The sequence below is a fragment of the Leptonychotes weddellii genome, chromosome 5 (assembly GCF_054177405.1).
Source record: "Leptonychotes weddellii isolate Sample4059 chromosome 5, ASM5417740v2, whole genome shotgun sequence".
Classification (NCBI taxonomy): Eukaryota; Metazoa; Chordata; class Mammalia; order Carnivora; family Phocidae; genus Leptonychotes; species Leptonychotes weddellii.
The window spans coordinates 7,550,859-7,565,900 of NC_138373.1; the positions used below are offsets into that span (position 1 = coordinate 7,550,859).

At 52.9% G+C, this 15,042-nt stretch overlaps 1 protein-coding gene across 9 annotated transcripts in view; it reads left to right on the forward strand.

Annotated features, from left to right (window-relative positions):
- CUX1 (cut like homeobox 1) overlaps nucleotides 1–15,042 on the forward strand; it is a 352,135-nt gene that overhangs the window by 66,885 nt on the left and 270,208 nt on the right. For all 9 annotated transcript variants that reach the window (XM_081819440.1, XM_081819443.1, XM_081819442.1 and 6 more), the window contains exon 2: nucleotides 8,930–9,040. In XM_081819440.1, coding sequence (XP_081675566.1) covers nucleotides 8,930–9,040 — 111 coding nt within the window. The remainder of the gene's footprint in view (nucleotides 1–8,929; nucleotides 9,041–15,042) is intronic.

Genomic DNA, 15,042 nt, shown 5'->3' on the forward strand with positions numbered 1-15,042 from the left:
ACCCCCCCACCCCCGCCACGTGGGCTTCCGATCCGTCTATGTTTCATTATGCATCACCGAGACACCGTCTCTCACGTCTCACTGTTTAAATGAGAGTCTGGCAAGTATTATATGTAGCGCAATGCTTGTTGGATACATCTGGCATTTTTGTCTTTGCATAGTGGGTTTGCAACGGGGTGAAAAACAACAAAAAACAAAGTCTTGGTTCCCTATTGAAATTTCTCCATCCCAAGGAGTTCACAAAAAAAGGGCTTGTATGAGAACTTTGTGTCCGTAGCCTTTGTTAGGCCAATGTGTTTGTTTTTATTCACTTTTATTTTCTGAGTCGGTAACGCATTCACTGGATTGAAGATTCTGTTTAAAAAGTAGACACTGAGACACCTTGCCTGTGCCTCTGTTCGCTCCCACTCCCACCATCCCCGGGGGTGTAGCCTTACAGGCAGTAAGTCTATGTTGGAGTAAATCGTTGCACTTGAATTTCCTAGATCAGGAATTAATACAGGTCATGTCCCAGAATTGGGAACTATTGAGTACGTATTAGACAACCAGTACCATCTTCAGAGTGAAAGGAGCACAAGGGAATAATCTTTATACAAGGTGCGATCAGCTTCAATAGGGAGAGGAGAAGAGAAACTACCATAGCCATCGTAGTGGGTGTTTTACCCGATTTAATCTGCATGGCAGCCCCATGAGATGTGTATTAGTGTCCTGTCCCCACTTGAGGTTAGATAGCTCGGCTGGTCCGTGTGCACGCTGGTCCCCCAACACACCACCCTGCAGGCACCTGCTCCCCATTGCCGGCCCCAGAGATCCTGTCTTTCTCCGGGGCTGTGTGGGAGCAGGAACCCCCTCGTGGTGGGAAACCAGTGCTGGGAGTACAGCTGCTGGGCTCTGCGGATCCGGCCAGGAGGCTGCGTCCTGTTCCTTGGACTCTGATCTCCAAGGTGGGAGAAGACGAGCTGCACTGCACAGAGATCTCAGCAAGGGCTGGAGTGCACGCACGGTGTTTCTGACTCAACCCCCCGAGAGCTAGAAGCCTGAACTATAGGCAGTCCCCTTGCTTTTGTCCACATACCCACCTCTCTGTTCCCTGAGTCAGAGAGCCACAGGGTGTGATTAACCCAGAGAGCTCACCTCTCCGTGGCCAGCATTTACTGAGTCCCTGCTGGGAGCTGGGCTCGGCACCGGCTGCCCCGGAGAGCGCTCTCCCTGCCCTGGGAAGAGCACTCGCTCCCCAGGACCCCTCCTGGGGTCTCCTTCTGGGGGCCCTTCCCACAGGCAGGGGAAGAGCCTCGACAGTGAACCCCAGCTCTGCTTTGCTGCTGCCTACTTACCCTGAAGCACTGTTGGGACGGACTCTTCCCACCCGTGTTCCCGTTCTGCATTCTTCACATGGAGCTCAGATGCAGGTTGCTTCCTGGGCTGCTAGGAGAGCTTGCTAGGGCCGCTCCAGCGGGGAGGAGTCCCTCTTGGGCAAATGATCCTAATTCTTATAAACTGGTACCATTCTGAGGCTCGACCCAGGATCCTTGGAGGCTGAGCAAGAAGGGAGTGTGGGTCTCCTCCAGGCCCCCCTGCCTCCTTCCATCTATCTTGCCTTTCAAGAAGCCAGCTCTGTCAGCCTGACCCCCTCCTCCTCCTCAGCCCCTAGTCTCCTGAACTGTCCCAGAAGATTCTCTGCCATTCATGGCCTCAGTGCTTGCAGCCATCTCTCTTTCTGACCGGAAGCCTTGCAGTTGTTAAATTTGTCCCCTTTCTGGTATAATTTTGCCTTTTTTTTTCCCTTTCTTTTTTCAAAAGCTTATTCTTTCATTTGGCAAATATTGACTGCCTACCTGTGATGTACCCCAGCACCGTGTGAAGTGCTGGGAATTCTGCAGTGAGCAAAAGGCAGGCCCTGCTGGAGCTTACGGCCCATGGGGAGACACACTGACCTCGCACACTTGTACGCATATACGGAATTGCAAACCAGAGTCGCTGCCCACCTTACAGTCTCTGCCTTGGTGGGGTGGAAGGGGTTGGGGTCGGGGAAGTGGTATTCAGTCAGAGATCCGACAGTTTGATGGAGGGGAGCAGGCATGGGCCTCCAAGCAGAGGGAAAGGCTGGTGCTCAGGGTCCGAGGGAAAGGAGGGGACCCAGCCTTCTGGGGACAGCAGAGGAAGGCCAACGTGCCCTGCTGGTCTTATCTGAGGCCCCCTAGGAAGCCACTGGAGGCTCTGAGCAGGGAATGACAAGCTCAGATCTGGGTTGCGTCCCCTCTCTTGCCTCTCCTGGAGGGTGTGTACGTGTCCTGCCCCTCCCCCTACAGCTTCCCCAGCTCCGTGGTCATTGGTGCCCCCAGGGAACACAGGGCACCTAAGTCTTAACATCAAACGGCAGCTCCGTGCAACTCCTGGATCCCTGCCTTCCCTGCCTCCTTTAGTTGTGCCATTTTTCTCCATTCAGTTCATCCACGGCCCCTCCGTGGATGGAGTCCCTACTGAGGTCCGTGTCACTTCTGTGGCAGGTGCAGCTTCCTGCGTGGGAGTGCTCACTGCTGGCCCCCGCCTGCCATCACATGACAGAATACTGTAGCCGTGACTCAGACTTCGGTGGCACTCGCGGTGAATCAAAGATCATGAGCGGGAAAGCGGTGGGTGAGGACTAAGTGTCTGCAAAGGGCACTTGGGAAACGTGGAGTCAGACTTGGTCTTATACCTAAACTTACAAAGTAAGCGAAAGCGGTAGCATTTACTTCGGGTGTTCTGCAAGGTTCTCCTTTAAATATCGCCCTTGGTCAGTGCACACACCCACCAATGGAACAAAATGCACTTCCTGCAGCTCCGTGGGGAGCACTGCTCTAAAAGGAATGGGGAGGGGCATTCCGTGGTCCTTATCTGTCCGTCAAAGCCTGCATCCCATTACAGGGGAAAGAAAGGAGATTTGGAAAGATAAATGTCATTATAGTTAGGTGCTCAGAATTCAAAAGGAATGAGGGGGGGAGAAGGGGCGAGGACGCCGCGGGACACTGCCTTGCTCGTCCGTTCTCCTCCCAGGATGCGGAGTGGTACCTGTGTCTTGTATTCTGTAGAGCCTTCCAGAGGCATCTCATGTACATACGAGCACATGAAATGTGTGCACACCTACCTCTCCACTACGGTGGCCATCTTGGTCACTGTTGGTGGACATGTTTGGGGAAATGGCCTTTATGTTTCTATTTGAACCCACTTATTTCCATGTTGGCGTGTTCCTCTTGGGCCTCTGCCACCCCCATCCTGGGGGGGAGGTGCTGACCAGGCTGCTGGTTCCTCTGAGCCCCGTTCTTGGTCTCTGACAGCACCTTTCCCACTGGTTGTGCCAGGGACTCAGTGAGCCCCGGGGGAGGAGAGGGAGGAAGAAGAAGAGGAGGGCAATGGGGACCAAGCCCCTCCCACCCACGGGCTCCAGCCGAGATGGGCATCTTTCGAGAAAACTTGGAGGGCTTTCTTGCTGGGAGTTATGTTCTCCCCTTGCAAACCTCTGCTCTGTTTGGGTTCCACGGACCCGGTCCCTTCTGTCTTGCTGCTTTTCTGTGCCTGCCTGGTTCCTTGGCTGGACCGTGGGCACCTGGAGGTTGGAGTCAGCTTCTGATTCATCTGTACATCCCTGGAGCCCCCGACCTGGGTGGCAGACTGAGTTCGGGCCTGAGGTCAAGTGCGTGGCTTGGATAGTACAGGATGGTACGTGCTCTTGAGGGAGCACGTCCCATGCCGCGAATTGAACATGCTTTATCTCCGTTACCTCCAGAGAGGGAACGTCATTTGCCCACAACCACACAGGATACAGCAGGGATGGAACCTGGATTCCAAGCCAGGCTTCTCTGAGGCCACCGTCTGAAGGGTCTTCAGATGTTCTGTGTAGGGGGCTGGGTGGGGGATGGGGGGTGATAGAAGGAGGCTGGTAGGTGGCCTTGGGCCCCTTACAGCCCTGTCTTAGCCAGAGCAGCTTCCATTTGTCCCCCTGACCCTGTGGCTGGAAATGAAGTAGAAAAAGCCCCAGGGACTACCCCACTCAGAAACTGGGGTTGCCTTTCTCTTTTTGTTTGAGTCCTCGTGGTTTCACTGATAAAGCCATTTTGAATTCGTAGTCAAGATTTGCTGTTTGATTAGCTTGCCAGGTGAGCCTGAAAGAAACACCAGATGAACTAACTCTTTGGATGCAAGTTACAGACGATAAGCAGAGAATACTTTCCTTGCTCCAGCCCAGGGGTGCTGGGGGAGAGGGCCCACCTCCCCAGGCCCAGAAGGAGCAGGGAGCTGAGGCAGGCCTAGCCTGGGGGCTTTAGGAGGGGAGCCTCACAGAAGCCCTGCAGATGCCCCCCCTAATTTAATACAGGCAAACAGCTGACATACCTACTCTAAAGGCGAGCAGTTTCAAACCGATCAGTGACGTTCTGAAGACTGGTTTTCTTTGGGAAAATTTTCTTTTAAATTCGGCCACTATTGGCACTTTTTAATTTTTGGTATTTAATACATCTTTAACACTTGGCTGAGAGGCTGGAGTTCAGGCAGAGAGAAAGTTAAATGTTAAGGAGCTGTGCCCTTGGAGGATCTGTCAGAAATGTTGAAAAAGCATCCTGGAAATTCTCATCAGTGAAAAAAGCAGGATTGCAGGCATCCACAGCCATGTGGTAGCACCCCCCTGCCCCCCCATCTCCCGGCAAGGGCTGTGCCTGCGCCCGTGGGGCCTCGGCTCCGAAGCCACTGGTCTTGCTCTGGACCTCGTCACCTCCTGGCGTCCGTTGCCACTAGATGACTTAGAACAAAAATTGCAGTTTCTGCATCCAGGTGCCTGTCCTCGTGAGACGCTTTCCCAGGACAATTTCCGCCTCTTTCGGCCTAGTTGGAAGTGCCCGTGTGTTCCGAGCCCCCACGTTTTTGCTGCCAGCCCAGCCCTGCCACCTTCCCATCCCTTCGGACCTGGGGCTGTCAGATGTTTAGAATATTTCTACATCGTTTTGGAGGGGACGCCCTCCTCTGCCCTTCCCTGGGAAAGTTCTGGCCCGGGTGAGCGGTGTTTTCTGTAACTGGCCACCTCCTCCTCGTTCCTAAGCCCAGACACTGGCCAGTGTGCAGCGCGTTGTGCAAGAAACAGCTGTTGTTTTGACAAAGGACGGGCTGGCCTTACTTTTTGAATTACCAGAGTGAGTCAGGAGGTCATCTATTCCAGGCCTTTGCTCCTGGGCAGGTGGACAGTGCAGACCGTGAACCCTCGTGTGTGGGACACATGATGTAAAATAAAATATATTTCTGTATGTAAACCTGTATTTTTTCACATGAGCAGGGTTTAAGAAAGGAACATATAGTACAGTTTTTCCAATTTGGTAATATATGCACATGGCTAAAATACTCAGAAGATGTACACTTGACCCTTGAACAGTGAGGATTAGGGGCACCGACCCGCAGCATAGTCGAAAATCCACGTATAACTTTTTTTTTTAAGATTTTATTTATTTATTTATTTGACAGAGAGAGACACAGCGAGAGAGGGAACACAAGCAGGGGGAGTGGGAGAGGGAGAAGTAGGCTCCCCGCTGAGCAGGGAGCCCAATGTGGGGCTCGATCCCAGGACCCGGGGATCATGACCGGAGCCGAAGGCAGACGCTTAACGACTGAGCCACCCAGGCACCCCCCGACATATAACTTTTGACGCCCCTGAAACTTAACCACTCAGGACCTATAGTTGACTGGGAGCCTGGACCAATAGCATAAATAGTCGATTAACTCGTACTTTGTATATCACATGTATTATATACTGTATTCCTGCAATAAAGTCAGCTAAAGAAACGAAAATGTTATTAAGGAAATCATAAGGAAGAGAAAATACATTTACGGTGTTGCGCTATAAAAAATGCTCACCTAAGTGGCCCCGCAAAGTTCAAACCTGTGTTCTTCGAGGGTCAGCCGTCTGCTGAAGGGCAGGTCCATCTCCCCTCCCCCCAACCCCAAAGCCTTCTCAGAGCCAAGCAGTTACAAATATCTTTTGTATCTTTCTGGAGACAATCAAAGCTTATGTAAGGATATGTATAGATACCCTTTCAAACAATACTAGCATTGTTTTTGCACTTTGCTCTTTTTGCTTAAATATATCTTGAAGATCATCCCATCTCCTGGTGCATATGGGACCTTTCTTTTTTTCTTTTTTTAAACCGTTACTGAATGATCCTTGAGTGGATACGTCGACGCACTCTTTGTTGGATACTTCAGTTGGTTCCCAGTTTTTGCTTTCCCCCTTCCCCTTTTTCTGAGGTTTTAGTGCTTTTCGGATGTGGGGACTCTCCATGCTTTTTTTTTTTTTTTTTAATAAGTGATCAGTGACTCAGGGACTGAGGGTTCTGTATTTTAGGCCCCCACTGCCACCTCCCCTAAACCCATTAAATTCCCTTGTTAATGTGTCATTATATTTGACACTTTGAGAATAGGCAGGCTGGGTAGATAATAAAACAGTATTTGGCTTATGTTTAATAGCTGTCTCTTCTCTGCGTTGTCCCAACAACCTTAGAAAGCCTCAGAAGGTGTCCTTCAGAAGGACTCGGTGGTGGTTTTGCAAGGGACCCAGTCAAGGATCGTGAGCCCCAAGTCTGACCAATCAAACCCGGGGCCGGGCAAGCGCAGGCTCTCCTCCTCACTGTGCCAGTCTGTTTTCATGGTGGCGGGTGGTGGCGCTCTGTTACATTAGGAGCCTCCCGTTGGTTTCTCACGTGGGACCTGCGTATGTCTGCACACGTGGGGAAGGAGTGTGGGGGGCCCGTGGCGGGTCCCCAACAGCCAGCAGCAGGTCACCCCAGGCGCACTGGCCCCATGGCTTTGTGACAAAGGTGGGTTTGCTGCCTTCCATCAAGGGACCTGTCCTGGGCTCAGCACTTCTGAGTTGGGCTTTCTGATGGACATGCCCATGGGGCTCCTTGGCACCAGGCTGGGCTGGACTCCAGTGAGAGGGACATGTGGGGACCCCAGGGCTCTTCCATGTCTCCCGTGGCACTGCCCCCACCGTCCCCACGCCGGTCCCCCTGGATGGGAAGGTGGGGGGGGGTCAGGGCCAGGCCCCACGGTCACCTCTGTGCCCCCAACATCCAGCAGTTCTGGCTGACTGGGTGATACCCCCTCCCAGGAAGGAGGGTCCTCCTTGAAAGCAGTCCGAGCTCTTTGTTTTTCTCCACGTTTTCTGCATCTGCGGGCGATGGGAACAAAACATCAACTCTACTTTTTCTGTCATATTTCAATATTGGCGTTGCTCCCCACTTCTTGAAGCCTCCTTTTATAACTTCTGCTGCTGCCGCTTAAATATAGCCGTCTAAGTCCTCCTCCTTACCAGATTGTTTATATTTTTGAAAAGCCTTCTGCTTATCTGCGATTGCTCTCTCTTCGCCGTCTCCGTCCCCGCATCGCCACATTGGTTTTGGTTGCTCTTTTTTTTCCTGCCTTCACTCGACTGGGATGTGTTTCAAATGTGGTCTATCAAAATGTGCAGTGTTTCCCTCTTTTCTGCAGTAGCTTTGACATCTGTTCTTGAATCCTAGCCCATGTTATTCTTTTGGACTTGTTTGCCCAAGATTTGCTGTAATGCCAGAAACACGAAAGGGGAGAGTGTGGTGGGGGGGGTGTCTGTGCCCCCTCCCCCACCGCCCTCCCCCCTTAAAACTGTCTACAGTTTCCAAGTTGACAGCACGCTGGATGTTGGCTCCAGTGCCCTGTCGTCTCGTCTGGCAGGGGCCCACACTGTCATGTGCGAGTGGAGCGCCCACCAGGAGGCCCTACAGACCTGCTTGGGTTACTTCCGCCCAAAAGGGAAGCAGGTGGAACTTCGTGGGGTGGCTGGGGGTGTGGGGAGGACTCACAGGCTTCCTGGGCATCTCTGGAAGGATCTCTATCTCGGATTTCTCTCGCCTTGCGGTCTTCGATTGGGTCCTTGCTCTGCTGGGCCTCAGGGGAGGGGCCGTACCGCAGAGAAGCCACCAGGAGCAGCCACACTGAATCCTAAGCAGAATGTGTCTTTCATCACGAAGGCCACTCAGCGAGCAAAGGAGCCTTTCGGTGACCACAGCCGCGTGTCCTTGTGCCCCTGCTGTCAGCCAGGACACCACTCTGGGCCCATCTGCCGCAGCCTTGTTTGAAACCGGCCCTGTTGGCAGCGTCTCCCAGAATTCCTGAGGCCAGGGCACAGGTTCGCTGATGCTTGAGTGTCATTTTGTCACGTGGGCAGAGGTCCTCTTACAGGGGACCCGCTCCTGGCAACTCTCAGGGTTTCAGTACGAGGAAAATAGTTGGAGGATAACAAGTGTTTCCAGGTGCCTCGTTTTCAGACTTGACCACATCCTGCAAATCACGATTCTTGGAAATTGCCTCTTAAAGGTCCCTCCTGAAAACGAGTAACAGGTTAATTTGGATAGTCCTGGACATGGTGCCTCGCGTATATTAGGCCCACAGTAAATGCTGTTAATGAAAGCAAACCAAGTATCACCACAAAAGATCCCAGGCCCACACTGTTGAAGACAAATAGATTACCCCACCGAGAAGCCCAGAGTAAAGCCGAAGAACCAGGGCGCAGAGATGGGGCAAGAAGGAACGCTTGTTACGAACAGAGATGAGCCACTCCCGGGTGGGTTGGCATCTGGGCCTCGGCCTGACTCAGGGTTTAGGAAAGAGAAACAGTTTGCGTTCGGTCATAGAAGCAGACATTTGTGAGGTGCGCATGGAAACAGGGCACGGCGGGCTGAGCCAGTTTGGTGTTCTGGGACCAGCGCTCGGGCTGGAGGGGAGCTGCCTCAGTGTCCGCTGCCCGCCCCCGCCCCGGAGCCTAGGATCCCTGGAGCCACGGGGGCCTCTCCTGGGTTCTGGTCAAATGCAAATGTGATCTCCTCTGGTACGCAGCGCGGTGACAGTCTCGTCCCCCCTTTTTGTGTCTCCACAGAGGGAACTCGATGCCACCGCCACGGTATTGGCGAACCGGCAAGATGAAAGCGAGCAGTCTAGAAAGCGGCTTATCGAGCAGAGCCGAGAGTTCAAGAAGAACACTCCAGAGGTGAGGCCACAGTACCGTCCCAGTCTCGGTGCGGGGTCTCCCCGTCCCCGTCCGTGTCCGGGAGCCGTGTTGTAAGCAGACTGCGTTCTCCTCTGCGGGCTGGGGGACCGGGGCGCTGGTGGGCTGTCTGGATGCCAGGAGGCACGAGCTCATTCCAGAGGCAGATACCGACCCAGTTGGGTGTTTGCGAGCACGTGGCCAGTTGGGTGGCCCACCCGGGCCTCTGGGCCCCCGCGCTCCTTGCCCACGTCTGTTAGCACGCCACCCCAAGTCCTCAGGAGCACTGAGCATAGTGGGATGGGGTGTGGGGGGTCCTCAGAGGGCCCCTTCCCTGGTGTGGTGGGCGGCTGCACCCATCTGAGGATGCAGTGTGCCGATCCTTCCTGTAGAACAGACATTTAGCCTGGTAGGGCCTGTTAAACGCTTCTGTTTCCTGAAATACGCTTTAAAGGGCACTGCAAACGTGCTCCTCACGGGCTTTTTTTTTTTTTTTCCCTTGTAAGTACATGTTTGAAAGGCAGTGTTTAGGGGGGCTCGGGCAGCATTTTCCTAGTCTGTTGCCTAGGCCTCTCGTTCCCTCAGTCCCTATCAAAGGCTTTGTAAGACGTGAAAAGCAAGGAGAGTTTGAAAGACAGTTGAGCAGATGTGGGAATTGCTTTCTGGGAGTTCCTGCTGGTTTGCCCCACGATGGTTCGCCCCACGATGGTTCTCGTGCCGTGGGCCCTCGCCCCAGCCTCCTGCACCCTCCCCCTCAGGTGAGAGCGGACCGCAGGTGCCCACGTGCCTCTGTGGAGGACAAAGGAGCAGGTCTGGAAGGAAAGCTGCCTTCTGGGAGGCATGCCTCTGATTTGCCCAGTATTCCTGAAAAAAATGATACGCGATTTGAACTTTTAAAAGTAGACTCGTTTCCGGTGTGCCAATGTTCAAGGGCATGCTGTTGTCACTCATTTTGGGAAACAAATAATTAACCCTCTATTTTCAGAATAACTGTTTGGGGGAGAAAACAGGATAGCCCAATGGGAAGCAAGGGGGCTCTCCAGGGGTAGATCCCCTCAAGGGTTTTAAATTTTAGACCCGCTACCCCCACCCTCCTTACCCTCACCCGGCCTGCCGTGAAATGTGGCTCTTGCATGTGTTATCCAAGCAAAAGTGCACATTGTAGTGATCTGTGCCAGGTTGTCCTCTTCCGCGAGGGGATGGGGGAGCTGCTGCGCTCCGTGGTCCACCTTGTCACCAGTAAAGACTAGGGCCGACAAAACAGCCAGGCAGCAGGACCCCCTTCTTCTAGTCGCTCTCCTCCTGTCAGGCCGCTTCAGAGCAGGCCTTCCTGGAGGGTCTAGCTGTGGGGTTTCCCAAGCTGTCCTCCTTGTCCTTGACCCCCTGTCCCCTGGCTGACCCCCTTCACCTCTGTCTCTCCGGCCACTCTTCACACTGTTCCAGTAATGAGCTGTCATCCGCTGTCCTGGGTTCTTACTTCCCTTCCCTTGCTGACCCCAAGTCCAGGGGTTTCTGTAGAAAATCTAAAGCAGAAGGTCAGGGTCATCCTTCCAAGGCAGCAGACAACACTAAGTAAACATGACCTGTCCTGTGGTAAGTGCTGTGAGGAGGAGTGGAGAATTGGGTTCCTGGATGTTCCTCTGGAGGCCCAGGCTCCTGTCAGGTCCAAGGGCTGGGGCCCCCTGAGGTGGGGGGGTGCTTCCCCTTGGGCCCCTGAGGGCCCAGCTGAAAATTTCTGGGTACAGCCCCTCCACTGACATGGAAACGGGGGACCAGCTCACAGAGCTTGAGGAAGCCCCACCTGAAATGTTGCATTTTTCTCTCCCGATCCCAGTAAATAGAAGAGGCTCAGGGAAGAAGCGGCTTGGGTGGTAAATGACATTTGGGGCATTTCTTTGCAGGGCACATTTTTAGACACTATCTTCCATGGAGAAGGGCCCTGGCCTTTGCCAGAGGGTCGAGGCTAGTGCTCGCTCAGGCTTCTCCTTCTGCGGTAAGGAGAGTCTTGCTGCCACAGGAATTTCCGGGAAGCTGGGAAGGGTGAAGCTGCTTACAGGCTCCCGCACCTCCCCTTGCATTTTCCTATCCCAGGTCCGTCCTTGAAATCTGGGTGGGGGTCCCTGTGGGAATGCCAAGGCGAGAACGGGTGGAAAAGACAGTCAGGTTCACTTATGCCAGCAACCAACCAGAATTCTCGGTAAATAGTGAAGCCGTTGAAGGCCAGAATGAGGGTGGGGGCGAGTAGCTATAGCCAAGGCCTCTGGGGTACACGGAGGGAAGGAGTGCGTGAGTGTGTGGGCGGGGGGGTGGCTGGATCCAGTGAGTGCGGGGCCTGGGATCCAGAGGGGATATTCTATTGTCTGTTCGGGATCTCAGTGCAGGGGGGGTGGCCCTGATATTTCTCCAACACCAGTTATTTCTTGTGACTATACTGCTGGGCGGACCACTCAGCACCTGAGCAAATTAACACTTATTGTCGAGGAAACTCTTTTAGAGATTAGGCATATAAAAATGAAGGTTGCTTAGGACTTTGTTCTCAGGGGTTAAAAAAAAAAAATTGGCTTGTTGGCGGGAAAGGCGTCTTCCTCGGGTGGACCCAGACCAGGATGCTCACACCTCACAGTCTGGATGCTCACACCTCACAAAGTTGGGCCTCCAGGTGAGGAGCGGGCCCTTGTTCCGGGGTGAACAGGGTGGCAGAGTCAGGGCCACGGTGTGCCCGCTGGTTTGCACCTAGTGTGCCCATGGCTGATGAAAACGCTGCAGGCCCTCTTTGTTCTGGGGAAGAAGACAATGCGCTCCTAGTGTCTACCGAACAGCTAGTGAATCTAGTGTGCAGGATTAGGCACCAGAGAAAAGTCAGAGGTGAGTAAGGTGGTCTCCCGACAGGGAGATTATATTTTCCAACCTGGCCCTGCCCGAGGGCAGCTGGAAAAGCTCAAGTGCAGAGGGAAAGGTGGGCTCTGCAGGTGGCCTCGTAGCCGCGGGCGGCTCCTTCCTTTCTGGATGAGCCATAGGAGCACCAAGGGGCAGGTGCCGTGCTGGCCAGAGCCTTGGAGGTTTCTCATTTAGAGGACTTTTTTTTTTAAAAGTTTCAGTTTTGTCATTAGAATTATACATTCACAGTCAGTTGATATTATCGCTTATGTCTTTTTAACCCCCAAATTGTAGTCAAGTTGAAGAACATTGCAATTACTTCAAAAATAAAGTTTTATACGTTGCCTTGATTCAGAAAAATCCCTTTCAAAGAAAAGTGGTTTTTAATTTTAACTTTATAACGAAACATCCATTCCCTATTGAATTAATAATTGAGCGTTGAACATAAAAGACTGGGGTATTTCTAGGTTCTGTCGCTTTCCATACAGATTACCTCAGGTGACTTATAGCCTGGTGGCTCTGGCTGACGGCTTAGCTTCCCAAAGTCTCAGTTTTGTCATCTATCCGAAGTGTGATGATAGGGCCCAGCTCACAGGGTTGCTCTGTGTGTGTGTATGGGTGTATGATGTGTGTTTGTGTGTATGTTGTCTATGTGTATGTGTATGGTATGTATTTTTTCTGTGTATGGTGTGTATTTGTATATGTGAGTGGTGTGTATTTGTGTGTATTTTTGTGTGTGTATGTGTATGGCACGTATTTGCATGTATTTGTGTTTGTGTATTTATGTGTGTGTATGTGTGGTATGTATTTGTGTGTGGTGTGTATTTGTGTCTGTATTTGTGTTTGTGTGTGGGGGGTATGTGTGTGTGGTGTTTATTTGTATGTTGTATGGTGTATATGTGTGGTGTGTATCCGTGTGTATTTGTGTATGGTATTTATTTTTTTCTGTGTGTGTGTGGTGTGTATTTGTATGTGTGAGTGGTGTGTATTTGTGTATATATGTGAATGGTGTGTATTTTTTTGTGTATGTATGTGTGTATGGCATGTATTTGTGTGTGTGTATTTGTGTATGTGCATGTGAACGTGTGGAGGGCTTCGCACAAGCCTGGCGTCTAGAGTCCAGGACATGTTCGTTACTGGTGTGAACTTGGAACACACTGCGGAACACGGTCGATTTCTGCTCCTTAAAGCTAGCTCAGGGAACTTTAAAACGACACAACAAATGCAGGTAGTTTCAGCTTAAAATATTTCAAAAGTTGGTTTGTGGTAATAGGTAATCGTTTTACAAATACTTTTTGAACACCTTCCATGTGCCAGATGGTTCCACCCTGAGGATACAATCCTATCCTTGTTCTTAAAGAGTTCCTTATCTTTCTTAGCAGCAAGCACAACATCCTGATCTGGCATGTGAAGTGCTAGGATGGTAGAACTGGAATCTTCCGAATGCAGACCTGCCCCCCAGAAACACTGTCAGTGGTGGTAAAGCTCTAAGCCACATAGGCCTCTGGAACCCTTACTTAGGTGAATCAGGCTGCTTTTCGCGCCTTGGTTCTCAACCTTCGAAATAGTGCTGAATGGGAAGGACCTGCTGCCCTAAGAAATGCACGTGAGTAGCTGCTCCTGGCCTCCCTGGAACTCGTCTGGGAGCCCCCAGCTCCGAACACAGCCCCTGAGACCACATTTGCAGCCGCGCTGCAACATGCCAGGAGGGCTCCAGCAGGGGATTCTGGGGAGGCAGGTTGAGGAGTGGGCCACCCCCGGCGGGATGAGCAGGGGCCAGCATCTCTGCGCTGGCCAGCACTCTCCTCCCACCTGAGGCTGGTGAAGGGCGAGGTCAGGCTGGTGGCATGTGCGCGGGAGGGGCAGCCTTGGCTTTCTCGAAGGTTGGTGGTGGTCGAGCTGTGTGTAGCATAGACCAGAAAGCGCTTGCCTTCTGCTCTTCTGTTGCTACGATCAGGGTTCCCAGGTACAGGCCAGGATGGCTTTTGATGCCCCAAGGGACAGCCGTATTGATAGAGCCGACTGCAGAGCGGATGACCAGGGACATGAAAGCATGCGGGGATGTCCAGAGCTAGCCAGGGATGCCGGGCCAACTCCTCACTCCTGGAAACGAAGGCATTTCTTGAAAGTCAGGGACCGGGGCACCTGGGTGGCTCAGTCGTTAAGCGTCTGCCTTCGGCTCAGGTCATGATCCCGGGGTCCTGGGATCGAGCCCCCCGCATCGGGCTCCCTGCTCAGCAGGAAGCCTGTTCTCCCTCTCCCACTCCCCCTGTTCGTGTTCCCTCTCTCGCTGTATCTCTCACTGTCAAATAAATAAAAAATCTTTAAAAAAAAAAAAAAAGAAAGTCAGGGACCTCGAAGGGGACCATGCTAGGGATTCATGACTTTTTTCTTGTGCTTCCGTCAGCTAAGTTTGCTCCTTGGGCCAGTTTGTCTTCACCACTTGGCCCAGGCAGTGTGGGCCCTGAGTTGGTGCTGTGACCCGCGGGGCGCTGAGGTGGATGGCAGCACAACGTCCCTACGGCGAGGTCCCCGGGTGCTCTGGAATGCTCAGCTCGCAGAATGAGCATTCCTCAGTGTTCGATTTGCTTCCACAAAGAGCACGGGCTCTTGTTTGTTCTGTTTCAGCTCTTTTCGATAGGGAAGAACCATCCTTTGCCCGGAGCGGGGGGAAGGGGAGGGCAGGAGAAGAGAGGAAGCAAAGACCCGGGGTGTGCAGGGCCTTTTATCACAAAACCACACTCAGGGCTCAACTTGTGTCCTGTCCGTGTGTCTAGCTCCTACCCTGGAATCCGTCTTAGGCACTTGTCTGCCCGACTTGGCTAGGTTCGATTTATGTTTCCTGTAAAGGGGCCACATCAGCTGAGCTGCTGTTTGGGGGCTCTCGGTGGTCCTTTGTGCCCTGATGTCCTTGTGCCTCGACAGGTCTTGCTCCCTGGAGCGTTAATCGTCCTGACACCTGGCCCACCGCGCTCACGTTCGTGGTCGTGTTTTCTGCGTCCCTCCCGCCCAAGTGCTGGGGCCTCTCTTGCTCCTGTCGTCCTGGCAGAGCCCAGCGCAGCCCTGACCATCGTGGGCCCGGCTGCCTGGGGTCTGCGCCAGGACTGACCGCCGTCCACACCCAAGGC